A 22,926-nucleotide genomic window follows, 5' to 3' on the forward strand; every position below is an offset into this window, starting at 1 on the left:
TGGCTTTCCTTTCTCACAGTAGTCCATCCCCAAAGCCTGAGTGGACAGTGGGTGGCTCTGTAACTATTGTTGAACAAATGTGTAGCAAAGGAAGTGTGTGACCACCACAGGGTGCAAAATAGCTTATCTAGAGGGCAGGGGCGGGGGGAGATGGGTTACAGGGGTGAGGCTCTTGCCCTGCATGCAGCTCACCCTGCTGCTATCCGCAGCACGGCATATGGTCCTCTGGGCACCGTCAAGAATGACCCCTGGCGGGGACTGGAGAGATAGCACAGCGGGTAGGGCGTTTGCCTTGCACGCGGCCGACCCGGGTTCAAATCCCAGCATCCCATATGGTCCCCTGAACACCACCAGGGGTAATTCCTGAGTGCAGAGCCAGGAGTAAGGAGTAACCCCTGTGCATCGCCGGGTGTGACCCAAAAAGAAAAAAAAAATGACCCCTGGCAGGCTGGAGCACAGTGGGGAGGGCGTTTGCCTTGCACGCGGCTGACCCGGGTTCAACTCCCAGAATCCCATAGCATCCCCTGAGCACTGCCAGGAGTAATTCCAGAGTAAAGAGCCAGGAGTAACCCCTGAGCATCGCCAGGTGTGACCCAAAAAGAAAAAAAAAAAAAGAATGACCCCTGAGGGGCTGTAGCGACAGTAGATGGGCCAGGGGCCCTCTGCAGGTGACATACCCAGGAGCTGGCCAGGTTGTGAACAACGCCAGGCCAGAAGACACAGGCGCACTGACTTTGATCTCTGTGTCCCCATGGTTTGAGCCAAGCAGACATTTTACAATCTCTATAGATGAGTGTGGAAGTCCCGGCCCTCAGGGCCTCCATTGCTCAGACTCCTCCTGGTCACAGAATGGCTGCCGCTGCTCCAAGAATGCCACTTCAGAAGGCAGTTTTCCAAGTGAGACTGGCTGTGGCCTTCTTCTGGCATGTCTTCCTTGTTGTTGGTGCCACACCTGGTGGTACTGAGGGGCTATTCCTGGCCCTGTGCTCAGGGATCCCTCTGTCCAGCTTCGGGGAGTGGCACAGGGGGTGCCCAGGGATCAAACCCGGGTCTGCTGTGTGCACGGCAAGCACTTTACCTCCTCTACTCTCTCTCTGGCCCCCTGGCCTGTCTGGATCAGGGAGAGCACCTCTCCCTGCAGCCTGGGAGCGGATCCATGTCCCTTAAACCAGCCCCTGCCAAAGGGTTTTGCAGGCTGGGCTGGAATCTGGCAGGCGGGGGTTCCCCCGCATCTCCATTTGCCAAGACATCCGGAACTCTCCACCCGTCAGCTGGCCCCTGGCGCAGGGGAGCGCTCAGAGCCGCGTATTGGCTGACGGACAAACAGGAGAAGGAACTGAGGGTGTGGTTCTCTTCCTGGCAGGGGGAGGGGGCTCAGGGCCCGCAGTGCCCGCTGTAGACAGGAGCTTCACAGCAGCCCGGAGAGCCTGCAGGAGACCGTCCCTGGCGCGCATCCGGAAAGACAGACTGTTGGACAGACAGATGGATGAGGCGGTGGCTGGTGACCTGTGGTCCGGACTGTGAGGTCAGGGACTCAACAAGTCCTTCTTGTCCCCGGTCCCCGCCCAATGCCTCCCTCTCCCCTGCAAGTCGTAACCAGTTGATAGAGGTGGGTGGATGCCCTGGAGACTGCAGGGAGGGCTCAAGCAGAGAGGGTGCCAGGAGGGATTAGTAATGTCTGCCTCAGGCCCCAAACCGGTGGTGGGGCAGAGAGAAGGCAAGAAGCAGAGGCAGAATGACGGTGGGCAGAAAGACCTTGGCTGGAAAGAGGGGACTAGGGGGGATAGGTTGAGTGATGCCTTCACCCCATTTTTTTAATTTTTGGGGGTCACACTTGACAATGCACAGGGGTTACTCCTGGCTCTGCACTCAGGAATTACCCCTGGTGCTGCTCAGGGGGCCTTATGGGATGCTGGGAATCGAACCCGGGTCAGCTGCGTGTAAGGCAAACGCCCTACCCGCTGTGCTATCACTCCAGCCGCCCTCACCCCAATTTCTATGTTTAAGTCCTAACCTAGGGAATCAGAACGTGGCTTTTTTTTTGGCTTTTTGAGTCACACCCGGCGATGCTCAGGGGTGACTCCAGGCTCTGCACTCAGGAATTACTCCTGGCAGTGCTTGGTGGACCATGTGGGATGCTGGGAATCAAACCCAGGTTGGCCATGTGAAAGGCAAACGCCCTCCCCGCTCCAGCCCACAATGCGGCAGTCTTTAGGGGCAGGGTCCAAACAAGAGTGAGGGAGTCACATCAGAGGGAGTTGGAGGTCCACTGGGTGGCCGGGGTGGGGGACAGGGGCCCATACGGCAGGGGGCAGGGGGCGCTGGGCTCACCTCCCAGCAAAGACTCCGCCTTCCTTCTCAGCCAGAACTGAGTGGCAGCTCCCTCATCCCACCTTTGCCTCAGCAAGACCCCCTCAACTGGTCTGTTTCCCACTAGCTTGATGGCCACCCGCATCCCCCAACACACACCTTGAGACTCTGACCCGTCACCAGCAAATCAAGTGACAAGGTGGCCTCTAGTGTGAAGGGGGGGGCCTGAGGTTCCAAAAGGTGACAGTGAGCAAAGGAATTTTCTCTGGGGGGGGACCACACTCCCCAATGCTTGCAGACTACTCCTGGCAGGTTACTCAGGGACCACGTGGTCCTGGGGATCAAACTCAAGACTTTCCGTGCAAAGCTCCAGCCGTCTTGGGGGTGCACACCCCGCAGCGCTCAGGGCTTACTCCTGGCTCCCCACTCAGGAGTCACTCCTGGCGCGTTCAGGAATTCTGTGGGTTTCTAGTGATGGCACCCGGTTTGGGTGTGTGCAGGACAAGAGCCTTCCCCACTGTACTCAGGCACCCCAGCCTGTCCCCTGCACCCCGTAGAGTTCCCCCAGAACTGCTGAGGATGGAGCCAAGAGTAAGCCCTGAGCATGCGTGCGCTCACACACACACACACACACACACACACACACACACACACACACAGGGCCCTAAACAAAAAAGGACATGGACATCACATCAGCCATTGGCTCTGGGCGCCCCCTAACTCCAGGCCGATCCCATCCTGAGTCAGCAAAGGTCTGGGCTCAGGCCCAGGTCCCAAAGGCCGGGCCCCGGGTCAGGGGAGGTGCACCCCAGCCTGCACAGGAGCACCCCAGGGAGGGCTGGCTGGGTCCCCAGGTCCCATCTCTGCCAGGACGCTGCAGTACAGCCTGAACGTCGATTGTCTGGTGAGTGTCACGTGTCCCAGCTACTGACCCTCAGAGCACTGGGACAGAGAGCACTATGAGCCCTCCACCCCGCCCCCCTCCGCCGCAGGAACCTGCAGTCCTGGGCAGGGGACAGCAGCCCTGCCAGCTCCGTGAGGGAGAACTGCAGGCCTGAGGCAAAAGGAGGGGGCAGGGGACAGCGGGGGCAGAGGTGAGGTGTGGAGGTGGGGAGCCCTGCTTAAGGGGTCCCACAAGACCCAATGTGCATTTAACTATTTGGGGTTCTGGTTTTTGGCCAACACTGGCCGTGCTCAGGGCTTCCTCCTGGTGGGGCTTGGGCGGGACGGACCATAAATGGTGACACGGATGGAACCTGTGTCCCACGGGTGAGGCAAGTGCCTATCTCTGTCCTATCTCTCCAACCCCTTGTCATTTTGTTTTGGGGGTGTGGGTCACACCTAGTTGTGCGCTGGGGCGAGTTCTGGCTCTGTGCTTAGGGGCCCGAGGGTCTCGGGGGATCGTGCTGCGCCAGGGACTGACCTTCCCCGGGCAGAGCCTGAACTCCCGCTCTGACGGCAGATGTGTTTTGGGGAAAAGGGTGTGCTCCAAGGGGGGCGGCCAAAGCCAGGGCCAGATGCGCCGGGGACGCCTGGAGAGATAAGAACCAAGTTGCAGCCCTTGAACAAAGGCTGGGGAGATGGCCCAATGGGCCAGGCACAGGCTTGGCGGGGGCTGGGCTTCAGCCCCGGCACCACATGGTTCCTGGAGCACTGCCAGCTGCACCCCCTGTGCAAGCAAACAAACAACACTGGGAGAAACTTCCCTGGGAACAGAAGCCAGGTGGCTGAGGTGCGCAGACAGACGGGGGGGGGGGGGAAGGGGGGGGCACTGTTTCTCAGTGTTTGATTAGAGCCAGGGTGGAGAAGGCGGGTAGAGATAGAGGGAGGGGTCTGGCCCCAAGAGGCCCGTTCCAGTGGCGGGAGGGGAGGGCTGGGAGTGTCCTGATGCTTTTGGGGAAACCAGGCACTTGAGCCAGTGGATGACCAGGGCAGCCCCCACCCAGCCTGGACGAAAGCAGAGGGAGTGCTAGGGCGGGCTGGGGGAGAATGGGGAGGGGCAGGGCTGGGCAGGAAGAGGGTGTGGGGCTGGGGTTCGGGGTGCCAAGTGCCTTCCTCCAGACCCTCTCCCCCCACCCCAAAGAGGGGGGATGACAGCACCATGCTTGGCGGTCTGTTTTTCTTTTTTTTTCTTTTTGGGTCACACCCAGCGATGCTCAGGGGTTACTCCTGGCTCTGCGCTCAGGAATTAGCCCTGGCGGTGCTCAGGGGACCATTTGGGATGCCGGGGATTGAACCCGCCTCGGCGGCGTGCAAGGCAAACGCCCTACCCGCTGTACTATCGCTCCAGCCCCCCTTGGCGACCTTTATTTTGGTTTTCGGTTTTTATCTTCTTTTTCGGTTTTTATCTTCTTTCTTGGCTTGGGGGGCTCCAGCCGGGTTGCTGCTGGGGGGTTCATGTCCAGGGAAGCATGTGGGATGGAACCCAGGTAGGTGCAGCTCAGTGATTGCTCTCAGATGAGACCCTGCGCCCTGCAGTCCGTCTACACCCCAGGAGACCCTCCCCTACCTCCCCCCACGCCCCCGCAAGACCCAGCAGTGGGGGGAGAGACACCATGGGGGCTCTCAGGGCTCAGCAGTGGGTTAGAAACGGGCCTCGGGCCGGGATGAGGTCACCACCAGCACATTCCAGCCGCCTGGGGGCGTGGTCAGAGAAACGGGGCGCGGGAGGGGGGGGCGGTCGGTAGCAGGCATCTGTTCCCCGAAACAGCTGACGGTGGAGTTCAAGGGGGGTCATGAGGCCAGGGAAGCCCACTCGGGGTGGGGGAGAGCGCGGGGGCGGGGCTGAACCCCGTTTCCCCCGACCCTGCCGCCCTGTCGCCTGGCAAAGCCCGTTGGGCCACCGCCTCCTACTTGGCTGGCCGGCCGATGCGGTCTCCTCCCTGGAAAGTCCTGGCCTGCTCCTTTAAAGGACAAGTCCCCAGGCCCCGCTTCCCACCTGGGCCGGCCTCCTCCTGCCCGGAGCGCCCCCGTCTGGCGGCGGGAGGGGAGGCGGGCGCAGCCGGCAGGGAAACGCGAGTCTCCGGGGTGAAGCGCTCCCGGGGCGCTACATTCAGAGGATTCCCACGTCGGCCCGGGAATGACTAGGACGTGACGTGGCCAGATCAGAATTCCTCACCTGGCTGCGGCCGGCGTCGGCCACGCCCTCTGCAGCCACTCCAGCTTCCCCGCCACGTCCTCTGGCATCTCGACCCCGGGTTCCCCAGCTGTCAGGCTGGGCTGCCCTGCCCCAGCCTTGGTTCTGGGGGTGGCGTCTGCTGCGCCCCTCCCCAGACCGGACCCCCTCCCCTTATTCTGGATTCAGTAGCTAGGCCCCTAGGAGTCCACGAGCGTCCCCTCTCTCTCTCTCTTTCTCTCCCTCTCTCTCTCCCTCTTTTTGGGTCACACCAGGTGATGATCAGGGGTTACACCTGGCTCTGCACTCTCACCAGCCCCGGCCCCCACTCACTTCCTGTAGGTTCTGGAGGATCCCGCGCCCCCTCCAGGCCACGTGTTCCGCCACCCACACAAACACACACCGCCTCAGAGTCCTTGGGACTTCCTCCCTCACCTCCTGCACGTTTGTTTATTTGTTTTTCTGGGCCACCCGGCGGTGCTCAGGGCTAATTCCTGGCTCGGTGCTCGGAGATCACTCCTGCAGTGGAGACTAGAATGTAGTGCTATGCATGGAACTGGGTGGCGCTCAGTCTCGTGCAAAGCAGGTGGCCTGCCTGTTGGACTTACTCCTCCAGTCTCTCAGTTAACTCTTTTTCGTTTGTTTATGGGCCACACCACGTGGCGATGCTTAGGGGTTAGCCATGGCTGAGCGATCGTACTCGGGGACGGCTGGGGTCGAACCCGGCTCACTGCATGTAAGGCAAGCGCCCTACTCGCTGCACAGACCCTCCGGCCCCTCCCTCCGGTAACTTTTATTACAAGCCTGTCTCCCCGCTAAGCCCCAAGCTTTGGCCAGCACGGGCGTCTTGCACCGCCCTGCGCAGCCGGGGCTCAGCACGGTGCAGGTGTCGGGCAGCGTTTGCGAGAGCGCCAATGAACGGAAGGCGAGTGAACGGTCACGTGCACGCACGAATAACGGGTTCGCAAGGGCGCCCGAAGCGTTCCGGATCTAGAAGGTGGGCACTTCTCCAAAGGTCTCCCCAAAGCGCCAAGGGGGCCGTTCTCCCCGAGGGCTTGACGCCTGGGGGGGGGTCGCCCGAGCCCGGCGGGGGCGGCGCTGCCACCCACCCGGCTGCCGCCCCGCGGCGCGCGTCTCCCCGGCGTGGCTCCGCCGTCGCCATGGCGACAGACGCCACCGGGCGCGGGGAGGGGGGGCGGGCCCGGGTGCGACGTCATTCTCGGCGCGACGCGGCTCGGCGCCTCCCGCCTCTTTCGGGCTTGAGACCCTCCACCTGCGCGCCGGGCCGCGCGCGTCCCCGCCCCCGGCTCTGCGCCGGCGCCGTGCCCGCCAGGCAGCCCAAGAGGCGCATGCGCGCTGCGGGGCCCGCCGCCGCTCGGGAGTCGCCGCCGCCGCCGCCGCCGTTGCCGCCGCCGTTGCCGCCTCCCCGCCGGCAAGTGCGTGAGAAGGAGCCGCCGCGGGCCGCCGCCGCCGCCGCCGCCGCCATGGGAGTGAGTGAGGCCGGGGGTGAGCCCCGACGCCCCGGGGGGCCTTCCGCGCGCCCCCCGCGCCCCCATTGTTCCCCGAACCCCTGCTCACGTGACTCCGACCCCCGACGGCCTCACGTGACCCCCGGTCCACACATGACTCCCCGGTGGTTCTGTGGTCCCCACGCCGGGCCTGGCCGGGAGCCCCCCCGCCGCGCCTCGCGAGGCCCCCCGCCCCCCATCCCCCGGCTGTCACCCGCGTCCCACCTTCGGGGGCGCGCCCCGCCCGGAGAAGGGAGACCGCGCCAAGGTCACACCTTGGCCGGCCCCGGGGAGCCGGCCCGGCCCGAGCTCCGGGGGCTGCTGCGGCCGAGCCGAGCCGCCCGGGGGGCGTGTTTGTGCGGCCGTGCAGGTGTTTCTCGAACGCTCCAGCCCGAGCCCCGCCGCCCGAGCCGGTGGAAACTTTCCTGTGCGGGAGGGGAGGGGAGGGGAGGGTGCCCCGCGGGGTGGAGAAACCTCCTTTTCTCTCTTTCGGTTGTTTCGTTGCGGGTCGGGGCCACACCCGCGGAGATGCTCAGCCGGGTTCCTGCTCTGTCTCCGGGACCCTCCTCGCGGGCCGGGGACCCGGACAGAACTGGGCTCCGTCTTGCGAGATGGGTCCCCGACCCTGTCCACCGTCTTCCTGGCCCCTCCTTCTAGCTTCTTTTATTTTAGTTTTGGGGGTCCCACCTCAGTGCTTAGGGTTTACCTCCTGGCAGGTTCGGGAGAACCTTTCGGGGGGCTGGGGATGGAATCCCGGTTTGGCCACGCGCAAGGCCAGCGCCCTGCCGGCTCCCTTATCGCCCACCCCACCTTCTGTCGCTCCTTAGCTCGGGCTGCGGGTGAGCACGCTGCGTGGGGAGCAGCTGTTGGCGAGGGTGCCCTGCTGCACCCTGCCGGCCTCCTGCCGCGTACTTTCTCAGCCCGCCCTGCCTTGGGTCCCCGTTCCTCCGGCACTGGGTCACTAATTGGAGTGTCAGCGCCCTCCTGGAAATGCCAAAGGGGGAGGGGGTGGGGGACGGGGAAGAGCCACTTGCTGTGAGAGCAGCTGATTCAGGCCCCGTCGTCCTAAGCATCACCAGGAGTGACGACCCCAGAAGCAAAAAAGAAATCGAAAGGTCCCCGGCATCCCCGCCTAGCGCGCTGTGTTGGGTTCTGCGTGGAGTTTCTACCGCCTTGGGGATCCCTGACTTGGAACCGATGTGCCTCTTCCTGGCCCTTTTTGGACACACCTGATGATGCTCAGGGCGTCCTCCTGGGTCTGCACTCAGAAAGTCACTCTGGGAGGTGTTAGGAGGACCATATGGGGTGCCAGGCAGATGCCCCACCCGCTGTACTGTCTCTCCCGCCCACCCTTCCCGTCACTGCTCAGGGGCTACTCCTGGCTCTGTGCCGGGGTGCCCGCCTCTGCGCGGTACACTGGGGCCTTCCTGAACCGCGGTTCCCTCACCTGTGTCTTCCCCTCAGGGCGCAGAGGGCGACTGGCATGATGGGGGTATAGGACCATGCCCTGTGGGGGGTGTGCCCCCCCAAGTGATGTACACCCAGGAATGCCCAAGCCAAGAGTGCTTCTGCCAGGAGTCTCAGGCCAGTTGGGACTGTTGCCAGTTACTAGGCTTGTCCGTCCCCCGCGCCCTTGGCAGAACAGGCCGCCGCCCGCTGTGGACGCCCCTTCCCCCGCGGCTCATCAGCAGACAGGCGCGCCCTACGCGCACTGTAGTAAACAAAACAACCTGATGGCAGAAAAGTAGTAGGAAATACTTATCTAGACAACTGAAAAAGGGAATTTTGGATCCTCTGTGCTTCACAGGCAGGGAATAAGTTTCATGCCCTGGTGGCAGATTTCCCCTAGATTTGGGTGGAAGGTTCTGGAACCCAGTGTGAGTGTAATTAAGAGGCTCACTGGGGTCTTCCCAGCAGGAGCCTGGAAGCAAATGGGCCCCACCGGTGCCTCGGCACCTCATTATTCAGAGCAGCTGGAGCCACAGGCCAGGGTTTCTTTTCTTTTTTTTTTGGGTCACACCTGGGTGAAGCTCAGGGATTGCTCCTGGCGCTGTGTGACCCCGGGCGGCCGAGTGGCTGTGCGGGCTCCTTGGCGGGGGCAGCGCGGCGGGGACGGTACCAGGTGCCTGTGAAGTGGCGTGAGCCTGAGCGCGGCTGTGTGCTGCGTTGTGTGTGCAGGGGACAGTCCCTGCCCCGGGTGGGGGTGGAGGGGGGGGGCGGAGGTCCTCCGAGAAGCCAGCTCTCTGGACCCGAGGCGGTTTCCCCGTCAGAGACGGGCGCAGGAAGCTGGCTGATCGTCCAAGGGGCTGGACAGAGAACACAGCGGCGTGTGGGGCGCATGCCTTGCATGTGTCGCGGCTGGGTTTGATCCCCGGCACCCCGTAAGTTCTGAGGCCCGGGGGGTGGAGCCCAGGGTCGCGCTCCTCCCCGGCGCTCCTGGCAGGTTGGGACTTGCAGCCGGGGGCCGGCCTCGCCCTGCCTGCAGCTGACCCCGTGGCACCCCCACCCCTGTGTGCTGTCCTGGGGGCTGCTGACTGCCCCCGCGCCCACAGTACGTAGAACCTGGGGGGATCGTTTGGAACCACCTGTAGGGTGGTCCCGGGCTGTGCCCTGCTCAGTGTGGGAGGGGTCGCTCCTGGCGGTGCCTCTACCTGCCGGCCCGGCGCTAGGCGGGATGAGCTGAGCGCGCTGGGGCCCCTAGGGTGAGGCGACAGGCGGAGCAGGACCCGGGCCACACGCTGCAGAGCCGTCGGCACGTGCCCAGTCCCGTGGCTACCCAGACTCGAGTCCAGGTCTCCGGGCTCTGAATCCTGCACCTTAGCCTCCAGCGCTCCCCCGGGAGGCACTTACCCGGCCCGGGCTGCTGCCAGGAGCGCTCCCACACGGCGGGCAGCCTAATTGCACAGTACGGGCACTCCAGTGCTTCTGGGAACTGGGTTTAGGGGAGCCCTGAGCCACCTGCCCTCAGGATGGGGTGCTGGGAATATCCCATCTGAGCAGGGTGAGTGGAGGCTGGGTGGGAGTCCCGGCTGGCGGCGGGAGGCCTGCAGCCCAGCCCCGGGCCGCTCCCCAGGTGTGGGCAGGGTGTGTCGCCTGGGCCAGGGGACGGAGCTGGCCACCCCCACACGCGACCGCTCCCTCGGCCCTGGCTGTGCAGTTGCGGGGCGACTCAGCCCTGGGAGCTGCCTTGAGGGGCTCTTGCCTCAATTGCTCCTCAGCCAAGTCTGTGCTCTTGGGGGGACAAGGAGTGGGTGGGGGTCAGGCTGCTGGAAGGCAGGGCCAGCCCACCAATGGTTTGGGGCGTCCTCTGGGCCCTGGAACTGTGTCGCGGGCAGCTTGTGTGACGCGAGGGGGAAAGGTGGCAGCCTGGAGAAAGGTGTCCCCTGCTTCTTTTTTTGTTGTTGTTTTTAACCTTTTTGGTCACACCTGGCAATACTCGGGTTACTTTTGAGCCTGCACGCAGGAATCCCTCCTTGAGGTGCTTGAGGGACCCTGTGGGACGCCAGGGGTCAAACTCTGGTCAGCTGTGTGCAGGGCAAACGCCGTCCCCGCTGCACTGTCGCTCCGGCCCCTCCTGCTTCCCTCTGTCCACCTCCGCCTGGGCAGGGCAGGGCTGGGGCTGCCAGAGTCGGCCCCCCACGCGGCGCTCCTGGCCTCAAGCCGCCCGCTCTGCCGGCCCGGCGTGGGAAATGGCCCTGAGCCCGTGGAGCTGAGGCTGGAGGAATGAATTGCTCTTTGCAGGGAGGTGCGCCGGGCCCTTCTGCGACCCAGGGCTTCCGGGAATCGCACCTTCCCTCAAGGAAACAGTCTCAGGAGAAGTCAGATGACACTTGTTGGGAAGTGAGGGGGGAGAGAGTTGGGTGCCCGGGAGCAAGCACGGGCTTCTCCAGGGCACACGGTGCCACGGCCGCGCCCCACGGAGAGCAGCGCCCCATGCCCAGGGTCAGGCGCCGCTTCCCAGGGCGGGCAGCACCCGCCTCGTTACATAGTTGGCCCGGCCCGGTGCCCAGGGCCCACGGCTGGGGCGGGTCTCCCTAAGCCTTGGTTCCGGGTGCAGCCTCTGCTCCCAGGGCCTTTTTTTTTTTTTTTAAGAAGTTTTATTGGGGGCTGGAGCGATAGCACAGCGGGTAGGGCGTTTGCCTTGCATGAGACTGACCCAGGTTCGATTCCCAGCATCCCATATGGTCCCCAGAGCACTGCCAGGAGTAATTCTTGAGTGCAGAGCCAGGAGTAACCCCTGAGCATTGCTGGGTGTGACCCAGAAAGCAAAAAAAAAAAAAAAGTTTACTGGATCACCATGAGATACAGTTACAAACTTGTGTGATTGCGTTTCAGTCAAATGCTCAAGCACGCATCCCTCTACAGTGCATATTTCCCACCGCCGTTGTTCCCAGTGTCCCACTCGCCACCCCCACCCCACCCACTCCCTGCTTCTGCGGCAGGTACCATCCTCCTTCCTCTCTCTCTAGTGTTGGGCATTTTGGTTTGCAGTGCAGTTACTAAGAGGTGATCGTGTTTGGTCCTTGGTCGACTTTCAGCACACATCCCCCATCCCGGGCGGCCCCCTCAGTCCTCATTGGCTCAGTGGTTCCTCCCGTGGGCCTGGACTTCTTCCTCCTCACGGTTTCCTGTCCCCTCACCTGGGGCTTTCATTGGCACTTTGCCCGCCCTCGTGCAGCCGTGTATGTGGGCACCTGCCCCGAGCCTCTGCGAGGGAGACCAGGAGCGCCTGTTCCCCGCACAGGCCCCACTCCCCGCCCCAGGTGGCCCCCCAAGTGGGCCCCAGGGCGGAGCAAACGCAGAGAGGCTTTGGGCAGCTGGAGGGTTCCAGAGCCCAGCCCTCTGGGCCCTCACTACCCCCGTTTCCCAGGGTGACCTGGGGCGCCTTCACTGTTGCGGGGGTCCCGCCTCTCCCAGCAGTGCTTGGCTGGTGGTTCTGTGCTCCGACCCCGTGACCCTGCTCGGGCCTGGTGGCGCTGCGGCCGGAACACGGGACCTTGCACGGGCCCCTCACCCCTTGGCGGGAGCGCCGGCCTGGACTGTCCTGCCAGGCTTGGAACCGCGCCGGACCCAAACTGTCTGTGGGTCATCTGCCTGCTTCCTCGGGCCTCTCCTGTGCAGCGTCTGGGCGCTCTTGGCTGGGGTGCGACCCCTGCCGTGCCTCGTGGGGCGGTCCTGCTGCCGCAGCCTTACCCGCCGGCCTCGCTTTCCCTCTTGCAGAGGAAGTCGAGCAGAGGCAAGGAGAAGAAGCAGAAGCGGCTGGAGGAGCGAGCAGCCATGGACGCCGTCTGTGCCAAAGTGGAAGCCGCCAACAGGGTGACTCCCTGCCTCCCCTCCCCCCCCCCCCCCCCCCGCCCCTGATCACGGTTCTTCCAGCGCCACCGTGTGGCAGACTTGAGTTCCTGCAGGGACGGGGGGGGCGGGGAGGTAGCCAGGTGTGCAGGAAATGTGGTTGACCCTCCCCTCTGGCACTCTCTTCCTCACCGTGACGGAGGTTTGGGGACAGTACACCGGGGTTTGGCCTCAGGGAGAGAAAAACTCCCTTGTAAAATGTTTTCTCGCCGGGGCTGTGCAGGGGGTGCAGTGGGGAAGAAGAACCCGCTTTTCTCGGCCCCGGAGAGAGTGCACGTCGGGTTAGGTGCTGCCCTGTGTGGGGCTGACTCTGATTGGTCCCTAACACTGCGTATGATCCCCGGAACGCCACCAGGAGTGATTCCTGAGCACTGCCGGGTGTGGCCCCCAAACCACTCCTGGGGCCAGAGGGATATTAAAGCGGGTAGGCGCTGGCCTTGCACATGGCTGATCAGTGACCAGGTTCAATCCCTGGCATCCTTCATGGTTCCCCGAGCACCGCCAGGAGTAACCCCTGAGTGTTACCAGGTGTGTCCCAAAAAGCAAAACACTCCTGCAGCTCCAGAGATTGATTTCTCATGGGCCTGTGGCCGCCTCTTGTCTCTGATCCCCTGCCCCGGCTCGTGTGGGTAAGGATGGAGTTCAGGGCAGGACCTTTTTCTCTCTGTGTGTGCATTGGGGGGCCGCATCTGGCGATGCTCAGGGGTTACTCCTGGCTCTGCACTCAGGAATCACTCCTGGTGGTACTGGGGGATTGTATGGGGTGTCGGGGATCGAACCCAGGCCGGTTGTGTGCAAGGCAGGTGCCCTACCAGCTCTGCTCTCTCTGGCCTCCTTTCTTTGGGGTTTGACCAGGTGAGGGTCGTTGGGGGCTTCGAAGAAGCCCGCAGGTGCTCGGGCCCAGGTGGCTTGTATCCACTGGCTGAGTTTGGCTCTTTGCCAGAGCCACCCCCTCCATGTGACGCATCACAGAGAAGGCCTGTGGCGCCCCCTAGTGGGTGATAGGACCACACCACTGGGGCATCTGTGTCACTCTTTCCTTCCTGTCTGCAGCTTGGAGACCCCTTGGAGGCCTTTCCCGTCTTCAAGAAGTACGACCGCAACGGGTGAGCGCACAGCAGGCCCCACCCCTGTCTCCAGGGGAAGGCTCAGAGCTGTGATGCTCTCTCTCTCCTGTGGGGAAACTGAGGCTCACAGAAGGTGACTCTGGAGGAGACAGCGCAGGGAGCTTCCCTTTATGGCCCGGCCGCACAAGGCCTGGGACGGGCAGGTGCTGAGCCTGTCCAAGCTGCAGTTCCGCTGTGGGGGCGGGGCAAAGGCGAGGTCAGGCTCTGCCCCTCTGAGCACTGAGCACTGGGTTGGAGCTCCCACTGCCCCCTTCTGTTCTTTCGGTTGGTAGCGCCTCATCTGCCTGAGCCTCTGGGCTCTGTCACTGGCCTGTCACCAGGCGGGAGTAGACAGACGCGCACACAGATGTCAGCGTCGGCACCCTCTGCCCTGTGTCACTGCGCAGTCCCCGTCCTTCCTGTTCCTGCCTCAGATGAGACCCAACACAGTGCTTGAGCTTGCCCGTCACCCCTGATTCTGGGCAGGCGTCCCCTCCTTCCCCGGGGGCTGCTGTGGGTGCCCGTGGTGTCACCCACAAGTACCTGGAGAACTTGGATCATTGAAGAATCGAGTCCCAAGTGATAGCACAGTGGGGAGGGCGTTTGCCTTGCACATTGCCAGCCTGGGTTTGAGCCCCGACATCCCATAGGGTCCCCCGAGCACCACCAGGAGTAACCCCTGAGCATCACCGGGTGTGGCCCAAAAGCAAAACAAAAAGAATCAATTCGTACAGACTCCCCTCCGGAGTTCCCCTTGGGCCTGTGCCATGTGGCGTGGGCGTCTGCCCCCGACAGGGTCAGTGCCGAGGGGGCCTCATGAGGCTGTGCCCGGCCTGGCGACAGCCGCTTTGCTGTCTGGCCGGGGGGTGCACGCGTGGCCAGCAGGTACAGGAGGCCGTGGCAGCGGTGACCCTTCCCAGCCATGGCCTAGGAGGACGGTGGCAGTGGCCGGGCCCCTTTGGGCTCTGGAAGGGCCTCGGAAGGTGAGGTGCGGGGGAGAAGGGCCCTGGGGACCCCGTGAGAGTCCCCAGCACGCGTGATGCGCCCGTGCGGGAAGCAGAGCCGCGCGGCGCAGAGGGCGCGAGGGGCGGAGGCTGCGGGGGTCCCCGGCCCTCCCGGAAGCCGGTTGCCCTGCGGCGCCTGAGCGGCGCGTCTCCCTCCTCAGGTTAAACGTCTCGATCGAGTGCAAGCGCGTGTCCGGCCTGGAGCCAGCCACGTTGGACTGGGCCTTCGGCCTCACCAAGACCAACATGCAGTCCATGTAAGCGGGGTGCGCCCGCAGTCGGGGGGCTCCGCACCGCGGTCCCTGACGCCCCACGTCCCCAGGTATGAGCAAAGCGAGTGGGGCTGGAAGGACCGAGAGAAGCGGGAGGAGATGGCGGACGACCGCGCCTGGTACCTCATAGCTTGGGAAAGCAGCTCGGCCCCCGTGGCCTTCTCCCATTTCCGCTTCGACGTGGAGTGCGGGGATGAAGTCCTGTACTGGTAGGCGCCACCACTGGGCCCCGTCCCGCCCCTGAGCCCTCCCTGCTTCCGTCTCCCGGGGCCGGGGCCGGAGCGAGAGCACAGCGCAGCGGGGAGGGCGTTTGCCATGCACGCAGCCGACCCGGATTCGACTCCCAGCATCCCCCTATTAATGTTCCCCGAGCACCGCCAGGAGTAATTCCTGAATGCAGAGCCAGGAGGAACCCCTGAGCGTCCCTGGGTGTGACCCAAAAAGAAAGCAAAAACAAAACAAAACAAAGCCCCTCCTGCTTCCGTCTGCAGCTACGAGGTGCAGCTGGAGAGCCGGGTGCGGCGGAAAGGCCTGGGCAAGTTCCTCATTCAGATCCTGCAGCTCGTGGCCAACAGGTGAGACTCCGGCCACGGCAGGGGCAGGGCCGGGCTCGTCCTCAGGCTGGCGGCGCTGGTGCAGGGCCGCGACCAGGCATGTTCCTGCTTCTGGAAGCTTCCCTCTGCTTCTCCCCAGCACCCAGATGAAGAAGGTGATGCTCACGGTGTTCAAGCACAACCACGGCGCCTACCAGTTCTTCCGAGAGGCGCTGCAGTAAGGCCGGGCCCGGGGCGGGGGTGGGGGTGGGTGGGGGTGGGTGGGTGGCGGGGGCAGGGCCCTCTGGCGGGGACCCGCCCTGGGAGCCGCCTCTCTGCCCCCTTGCAGGTTTGAGATTGACGACTCGTCCCCCAGCATGTCGGGGTGCTGCGGGGAGGATTGTTCCTACGAGATCCTGAGCCGGAGGACCAAGTTTGGGGACAGCCAGCACTCCCACGCGGGCGGGCACTGTGGGGGCTGCTGCCACTGAGCTGCTCCCTGCCCTGCGCGCCCTGCTGCCCCCCTCGGGCCGCTGTGGGAGGGGTGGGGCCCTGCTCCTCTGCAGCTGGCCCGTTCCCCTCCCGGCTCCGGCTGGCTCTCGGGGGCAAAGCCACCTGGTGTGACATCAGGGCACAGCAAGAGGCCTGAGGCCAGGCTCGGGGGACAGTGCTGCTGGCAACCCTCATCAGCTGCATCCGCCAGGGGACAGCCGGCCCTGGAGGGGCTTCTTGGCCCCTGGGGGAGCACCTCCGTGTGGCTCTGGGCTCGGGCACTCGTATCCGCGCGGGATCTGTAGACAGAGGCCTGCCCCGCCCACAGTGCCTGTCCCGCGCCTCTGCCGGTACCTCGTCTCCCCCAGAGGGACAGTGCCAGGGAGCCCCCCCCCCCCCATCTCGGTGCTCACTGCTCTCTGCAGGGGTCCTGTCTGCTGTGCCCCCACCCGCCCCCGCTGCCTTCCCGGGCCCCGCGCTCGGCAGGGCGGGGAGAGGCTTACTCAGGGACCGGGCAGGCTCAGAACAACGCCTCCTGACGGGGGTCACTTGCAGCCCCCTGCTGCCATCCGGGCGCCTCCTCGCAAGGACGGAGCCACCACGTCCAACCCTGGAGAGACTGTGACCTTCCAGCCGGGCCTGGAGACGCAGTGCGAGGTCCTGCGCTTCCCAGCACCCCCTGTCTCGAGTCACCAGCCCGCTGCCCCCCAGGACTTTGCCGTCCTGGGGGAGCCTGGAGGCTCTGCCCTGGGCCCTGTCCCGACCCCCGAAGCACCTGACAGGGGTTGACAGGCCCCTCCCAGGGTCTCGGGGTGCGGGAGTGTGTGTGGGCCCCGCCTCTTAGGACACCGGTGTGCTGGGTTTCTGATGCCCCCACTCAGGACCAACAGGCACCCCCCGTGTGCGCCCCACAGCCCCCACTCCGGCACCCGCCTGCCCCTCCCGACCCCCGCTCTGGGCTCAGGAGAGCGGCCGCTGCAGCTGGCGCTCGATTGTTGGGGCGCATGTTAAACTATTTTCAAAGGTTTTAGTTGGCTCCGCCCTTCAGGTTATTTTTATTGATGCCAGACCTGTATATGACGTGTATGGTTCTTTTTAGCCCTTTCTCTCTTTTTTTTTTTTAGAGGAAACTTTGGAGATAAACCTGTTGATATATATTTTTTTTCTTTAGAGTTATCACTGGAATCAAAGGGAATTATGATCTCTTTTACATTGGATGTATTTGTATGTCACAAATAAAAGCCACTTTGTTCAACTGCGGGACTGGCCGCCTGACCCTGGGGAGCCACAGGTCCTGGGTCCAGCTGGGAGTGCCCGACACCCCTTCCTAGGGAGACCCCGCTATCGGGGTGATGATGTCAGGTGTGGGTGCCACTGTGGCGGTCCTGGGCCTCTGCCCAAGATCTGTGGCTGCTTGCCCTTGGCCAGGCTGTGAGCACTGTGCTCTGGGGGTGTCGAGGGGTCTCCTCCTGGGACCTGGGTGTCTGGTGCCCACGTCACCTGCTCGTGGGGCCAGGGGGAGGGAACTGATAGTGCAGTGCAGGCCCTTTGCGCTCTGGGTTTGGGGCAAGCCCGGGAATGCCCGGGGAGCTCTCCTGGCTCTGTGCTCAGGAATCAGGAAGTGGTTGAACATGATCAGCTGTGTGCAAGACGGACTGGAGGATAGCACAGAGGGTAGGGTGTTTGCCTTGCACACCGCTGACCCCGGTTTGGTTCCTTCGTCCCTCTCAGAGAGCCCGGCAAGCTACCGAGAGTATCCTGCCCGCATGGCAGAGTCTTGCAAGCTACCTGTGGTGTATTCGTTATGCCAAAAACAGTAACAAGTCTCACAATGGAGACGTTACTGGGGCCCGCTGAGCAAATCGAGTGTGCAAGGCTTAACCCCTGCACTGTGGCCAGCTTAGGTTCTTAGCTCTGCCACATGACATCTTAGAAGGTGTGGGTGGCTGCAAAGGGGGCCTTACCTGCTGGTCTCTTCCCCTGCCTGGGCCTCCTGCTCCATATCCGGGTGGGTCAGCAGTGGCCGGCAGCTGGGCGCAGCCCTCAGGGCCCAGGAAGGGAGAGGGATTCGCCTGCAGGAGAGGCTGGGAGACAGCCGGAGCCCTGGTTCAGGACGCCCTGTCAGGGAGAGCCCCTGGCCTGATGGGTCCAGGGGCGGGGAGTGAGTGCCAGGGTTCAGGGGCTGCCCTGCGGGGGAACGGCCCACACTGAGGAATCGCAGCAGCATGAACAGGGTTAGGGGTGAGCGAGTAGGCCAGGAGGGGAGGGCCTGTCCTGCCCCCGCGCTCCTCTCTGTCACGGGCCGGGGGAGATGCCCCAGAGGGCTGAGCTTGTGCCTTGTGAGCCCCTGAGCATCCCTTGATGATACCCCGTCACTGAAAGAAAAAGCCCTCACGGGACCTGTGACGCGCTGCCCAGCACCCTAGGAAAGCGCCCGATCTGGGGAAAAGCAGGAAGAGTCCGACCTGCCTACTCCCTGCCCAGCTCCCTTGCCCTCTCGCCCTGGAGGCCCAGGGCCCGCCTCCGTCTGGCAGTGGAGCTTTGGGGGGGTGCCCTGTGGGCAGTGCCAGTGTTCAGCGCCAGGCCGCCATCGCTGGGGTCCCTCGGGCTCCCTCCGGGCTGAGTACCATAGAGAAGGCACGTGCTGCCGTGCCCCGGGTCCCGGACAGAACGGGGGACACACACGTGCCAGCAGGTGCCCTGTGCTCTGCGGCTGAGTCATTATCAGTCTTTGCCATCTTTCCCCAGCACTGCAAGGGGTGGCACCTCCCCAAAATAAACGGACCATCGGCATCCTGGCAGTTGGCCTGAGGGTTTGGCATTTGGGGAGCAACTGTGCTCTGCCACGGGCTGGCGGCCGGGCCCCTGCAAGCCATCTTTGCTTTGGGGGGTTACACCTGGTGTTCTTTGAGGTTACTCCTCTTTCAGTGCTCTGGCTGCTCCAGGTGGGGCCCCTTGTGTGGAGCCTGAGTCCAGCCCTGTGACCTTCCAATCCTGGGGTCCTGCAGACACTTGAAACTGAGGCGCCACCGAAAGTGACTCCTGGTGCCTGTGTCCGCGTGCTGAGCAGGCCGCATCTGGGGAGCACCCTGGGGCCCCGAGCCCCTCCCAGTCCTCAGCACACCTCCACCCTGGGTCCCCCAGGCCCTAGGCCTGAGTCTGCCTGACTTGGCACAGTTTCTCCCCTTTCTCTGACATGGCCTGGCCCTGCTCTGGCTGCCGCCTTGCCACTGCTTTTATTTATTTTTTTTTTTATTTTTTTTTTTTTGCTTTTTGGGTCACACCTGGCGATGCACAAGGGTCACTCCTGGCTCTGCACTCAGGAATTACCCCTGGCGGTGCTCAGGGGACCATATGGGATGCTGGGAATCGAACCCGGGTCGGCCGCGTGCAAGGCAAACGCCCTACCCGCTGTGCTATCACTCCAGCCCCCCTGCCACTGCTTTTAGTGTGGGGGCGACCATGTTGACCCCCAGGGGTACTCTGCATCCCCTGAGGCACTCTGGCCTCTTTCCTGGCGATGGCTGGTTTGACTGTCCAGACCGCTGTGGGGGGTCCGGCCCTTCCTCTCCCTGTGGCGTGAAGTCGCACCCCTTCCCCAGCCCTGGGCCCCTGGGGGTGTGCAAGGGGAGCTGGAAGCTTCTATCTTGGGCTGTTTGCCAGGCCAGGGGGCAGGTGGGGGGGGGCCTGGTACCTGCGGTGGGGTGAGGCTGGTCATGAACAAACCCACACGGGACAGGCCCCAGCCCCTTCTGAGACACTGAGGCACGCCTGGTGCTGCCCCTGAATCCCCCCCACCCTGCCCCCAAGAGCTGAAGTTTCTCAGTCACAGCACCACAGCATGGAGGCCACTGACATGAGTTCAAACTGGAACTTCCGAAGAGTCCTTCCCCATGCCATCTGCAACGGGTACTGGTTGTGGAGCTTCCCGGGAACGCCGGTACCTTGTAAGTGGGCTGGAGAGATAGTTGAGGGGGTAAAGTGCTTGGCTTGCACATAACCAATCTCAGTTTGATCACTGGTACCACATGGTTCCTTGAGCACCCCCAGGAGTGACTCCTGAGCATCACCGGGTGTGACTCAAAAAAGCTAAAAAAAAAAAAAAAAAAAAGGAAAGATGGAGGCCAAAAGGAGAGTGCAGGGTGCTTGCCTTGCATACCGCTGACCTGGTTTCCGTCCCTGGCACCCTATATAGTGCCCTGAGTCCTGCCAGGAGTGATTCAGGAGTGCAGAGCCAGGACTAAGCCCTGAGCACTGCTGGGCGTTGCCCAAAATAAAAAAGAAAAGATGAAGGAGAGGGATGTTTAGCGATGATACTGGTGGGTGACATCCAGGAGCTGGTACTTCCTCTTGTGAGCATTGGGGAGCCACAGAAAATTTGTTTTGGGGACACACCACAAAGGAATTAGGGGCTCAGCTCCTTTCTCAAGGTGACTCCTAGTGGTACTCAGGAGCCACCAACCAAGGCTGGCATGTGCCTAGCCTGTCGAGCTGACTCTCCAGCCAAATGTTTTCCTGGTGCTGCCCAGGCCTCACTCCTGTTGGTGCACAGGAGATGGAGGCTCAAACCCTAGGGCTCCTATTTGCAAAACCTGCACTCCGGTCCTCTAGCTATCTCTCTAGGCCCCAAAATAGTTTTTCTTTTTTTTTGTTTTTGTTTTTGTGTTTTGGGCCATACCTGGCAGTGCTCAGGGCTTACTCCTGGCTGTACTCAGGGAATCATACGAGATGCTATGGAGATGGAGTGAACCTGGGCCGGCTGGCTACAAGGCAAACATCCTTCCCACTGTACCTTTGTTCTGGCCCCATTCAGCATAGTTTTTAAAGTATTATTTGACTGAGTTATATTTATGCTTAAAAAGAAAGAAAAGGGGGCTGGAGAGATAGTACAGCAGTTAGGAAGCTTGCCTTGCACACTGTTGACGTGGATTTGATCTTCGGCACCCTATAGTCCCCTAAGCATCACCAGGCGTGATCTCTCAGCACAGAGCCAGGAGTGAGCCGAGAGTAGAGCCCGGTGTGGGGCCTCCACCCTCCAATAATAAAGCATTGATGGGAGGATAGAAGGAAGAGGGGAGCTGCAACGGGTGCCTCTCTGATAGAAGAGATTAGCAACAGAAGAGGGGAGAGGCAGAAGAGATAGCACACGCTTGCATGCAGGAAACAGGAGTTCAATCCCCAGCATTGCACATACTGTGCCACCATTTGTAACTCAGTGGTCACTTGAGTACCAGCGGGCACCACCCCTGAGCACTGCCCGATGTGGCCAGTAACAAATGAGGAGAGCTTAGAGATGTGATCAGTGTCAGGCATCTGGCACCAGTAAGGTGGAGGCGCCTGGCGTGTGCCGAGGGCGGCGTGGAGTTTCTGAATAGAGTGCGATTTAACGCTATGAATGGAAGGAGGAGTCAAGAAGGCCGCCTCGCTGTATGCCTTACGCGGTTGGGCCGTCGGAGATGTCACTCACAAAGAGGCCCGCCTTAGAGGCGGGGCGCTCCTGAGGGCAACGCCCCTCTAGCCCCGCCCCATAGCAGTAGGCTCGGCGTCGATTGGCTGTTTCGAGGAACGCGCCAAAACCTGGCGTGCGCGTGGAGGGGCGTGTCCCGCGTCACTTCCGGCGGCGTCCCGGGATGCCCCTTCCCGGCCTCCCCGGCCCGGAATTTCCGCCCGGGGCGTCCATTTTGACTCCCCGACCTTGGGCTCCGGTTCGCGACTGTGCGCGGTCCGGTCCCCGCCGTCATGTCTGCGCTGACGCCGCTGCTCCTGAGGGGTCTGGCAGGCCCGGCCCGGCGGCTCCTGGTGCCGCGGGCCCAGGTGCACTCCAGGCCGCCGCGGGAGCCGTTCGGCACCACGGTGAGGAACGGGCCCGGGTCCCGCGGCGGGGTTCGGGCGGGCGCGCGGGACGCGGCGGGCCGCAAGGCGACCCGCGGGGAAGGGCCCTTGCAACGCGCGGGACCGTGGCGGGGCCTTTCGGCCGTACCGGAGCCGGGCCCCGAGCTCGGGCGCTGCTGCGGGGCCCGTGCCCGGGCGCGGGCGGAATGCCAGGCCTCCCGCGGGCAAGGGGCACGGACGCCTCCCCGGGTGGTCGTGGGAGCTGGAATCGGGGGGGCCGTGGCCCAGAGGGAATTGGGGGACCAGTGAGCCTGGCCGGGGCTGCCTGTTTGGTGGGCATGTCGAAGGGAAGTGGGGGTCAGGAGACCCCCACCATCCCACGGGGGGAGGGCCTTGGGGGAGTGGGTTAAGCAGGTGCTGTGTTTGAGGGAGGGTTGGGTCGCGCCTGACAGTGCGCAGGGCTGGCTTCCGGCTCTGCCTGGGGGACCACGGGTGGTGCCAGGGATCGAACTCGGCGACCTGCACGCAAGGCGAGCGCCCTGCCCGCCGGCCTGCCAGCAGGTGCTTAACGGGAGGTCCTGGGTCCCTCGGGGGTCCTGGCCCGTCGGCGGGGGCCCGGGAGCCTCACCGCGGGGTCCCTTCTCTCCGTGCCGTGTAGGACGTCGTCGTGGGGCTCACCGCCTGCTTCCTGTGTTTCCTCGTGCCGCCCGGCTGGGTCCTGGCCAACCTGGAGAGCTACAAGAAGCGGGAGTGAAGGGGGCCCGCCCGCCCCGCCCCGCCCTGCCCGCGCCGGCCGCCCCGATCATGTCGCAGCATTCTTGGCCGGCCTCCCCGAATCATGTCCTGAGTCGTAGTGACCTCCGCGGCCATCCTGAGCTCTCGATTTCGCCATGGCGACCCCGGGGCCACACAGCTGGATTTCTAAGGCCCTGCGCGGTAGGGCCCCTGTTGTAACAATAAAGTCTGTTTCCACCCGGCTTCACGGAGGAGGAGGCTGGCTCTCCGCCTGGGGATGCTGAGGAGGGGAGTGGGGGGTGAGGCCTCCACCGCTCATGCTCGGTGGTCCCCGTGTCCTCCGCCGCCCACCCGGGAATGGGATTTCTTTGCCTGCTCTCCTGAGTCCCTGCATTTTCGTGGGGGTGGGGGGCGGTCCCCTCTGCTGTGCGTTGGTGTCCTGTGGGGTCCTGACAGCATCTTTATTTTTTGGTTTGGGGCTACACCTGGCAGTACTTGGGGGTTCCTCCTGGCTCTGCACACAGGGATCACTCTTGGCGGGGCTTTGGGGGCCACAGGGGGATCCCGGGGATCTAGCCTGCGTTGGCCGCATGCAAGGCAAGTGCCCTCCCTGCTGTGCTCTGGCTGACCACGTTGTACCTTGTCCCACCTTTGCCCAGACCCCGCC

At 63.4% G+C, this 22,926-nt stretch overlaps 2 protein-coding genes across 3 annotated transcripts; both read left to right on the forward strand.

The window, feature by feature from the left end:
• The first annotated feature begins 6,790 nt into the window (after positions 1 to 6,790).
• On the forward strand, positions 6,791 to 16,947 carry NAA40 (N-alpha-acetyltransferase 40, NatD catalytic subunit). Of its 2 annotated transcripts, none has more exons than XM_055143488.1 (8): positions 6,791 to 6,915; positions 12,154 to 12,249; positions 13,339 to 13,391; positions 14,557 to 14,652; positions 14,718 to 14,876; positions 15,159 to 15,242; positions 15,361 to 15,438; positions 15,550 to 16,947. In XM_055143488.1, exons 1-8 carry the CDS (start codon positions 6,910 to 6,912, stop codon positions 15,689 to 15,691), a joined length of 714 nt encoding a protein of 237 aa, XP_054999463.1. In that variant the 5' UTR covers positions 6,791 to 6,909; the 3' UTR covers positions 15,692 to 16,947. The 2 variants fall into 2 exon arrangements, with proteins under 2 accessions (XP_054999463.1, XP_054999464.1); XM_055143489.1 differs by having other exon boundaries at positions 6,795 to 6,931.
• A 4,397-nt stretch (positions 16,948 to 21,344) lies between these two features.
• Positions 21,345 to 22,501, forward strand: LOC129405765 (cytochrome c oxidase subunit 8A, mitochondrial). Its single transcript, XM_055143132.1, has 2 exons — positions 21,345 to 21,545; positions 22,183 to 22,501. Exons 1-2 carry the CDS (start codon positions 21,432 to 21,434, stop codon positions 22,276 to 22,278), a joined length of 210 nt encoding a protein of 69 aa, XP_054999107.1. The 5' UTR covers positions 21,345 to 21,431; the 3' UTR covers positions 22,279 to 22,501.
• Positions 22,502 to 22,926: the final 425 nt, after the last annotated feature.

This window comes from Sorex araneus, chromosome 6, assembly GCF_027595985.1.
Source record: "Sorex araneus isolate mSorAra2 chromosome 6, mSorAra2.pri, whole genome shotgun sequence".
Lineage (NCBI taxonomy): Eukaryota > Metazoa > Chordata > Mammalia > Eulipotyphla > Soricidae > Sorex > Sorex araneus.

Bases quoted from the DNA above. Each gene is read 5' to 3' on its own strand.
- LOC129405765 (XM_055143132.1), top strand. From the start codon at position 21,432: ATGTCTGCGCTGACGCCGCTGCTCCTGAGGGGTCTGGCAGGCCCGGCC. The intron at 21,546-22,182 runs GTGAGGAACGGG...CGTGCCGTGTAG, and splicing joins GGGAGCCGTTCGGCACCACG to GACGTCGTCGTGGGGCTCAC.
- NAA40 (XM_055143488.1), top strand. The intron at 13,392-14,556 runs GTGAGCGCACAG...CTCCCTCCTCAG, and splicing joins AAGAAGTACGACCGCAACGG to GTTAAACGTCTCGATCGAGT. The intron at 15,439-15,549 runs GTAAGGCCGGGC...GCCCCCTTGCAG, and splicing joins TTCTTCCGAGAGGCGCTGCA to GTTTGAGATTGACGACTCGT.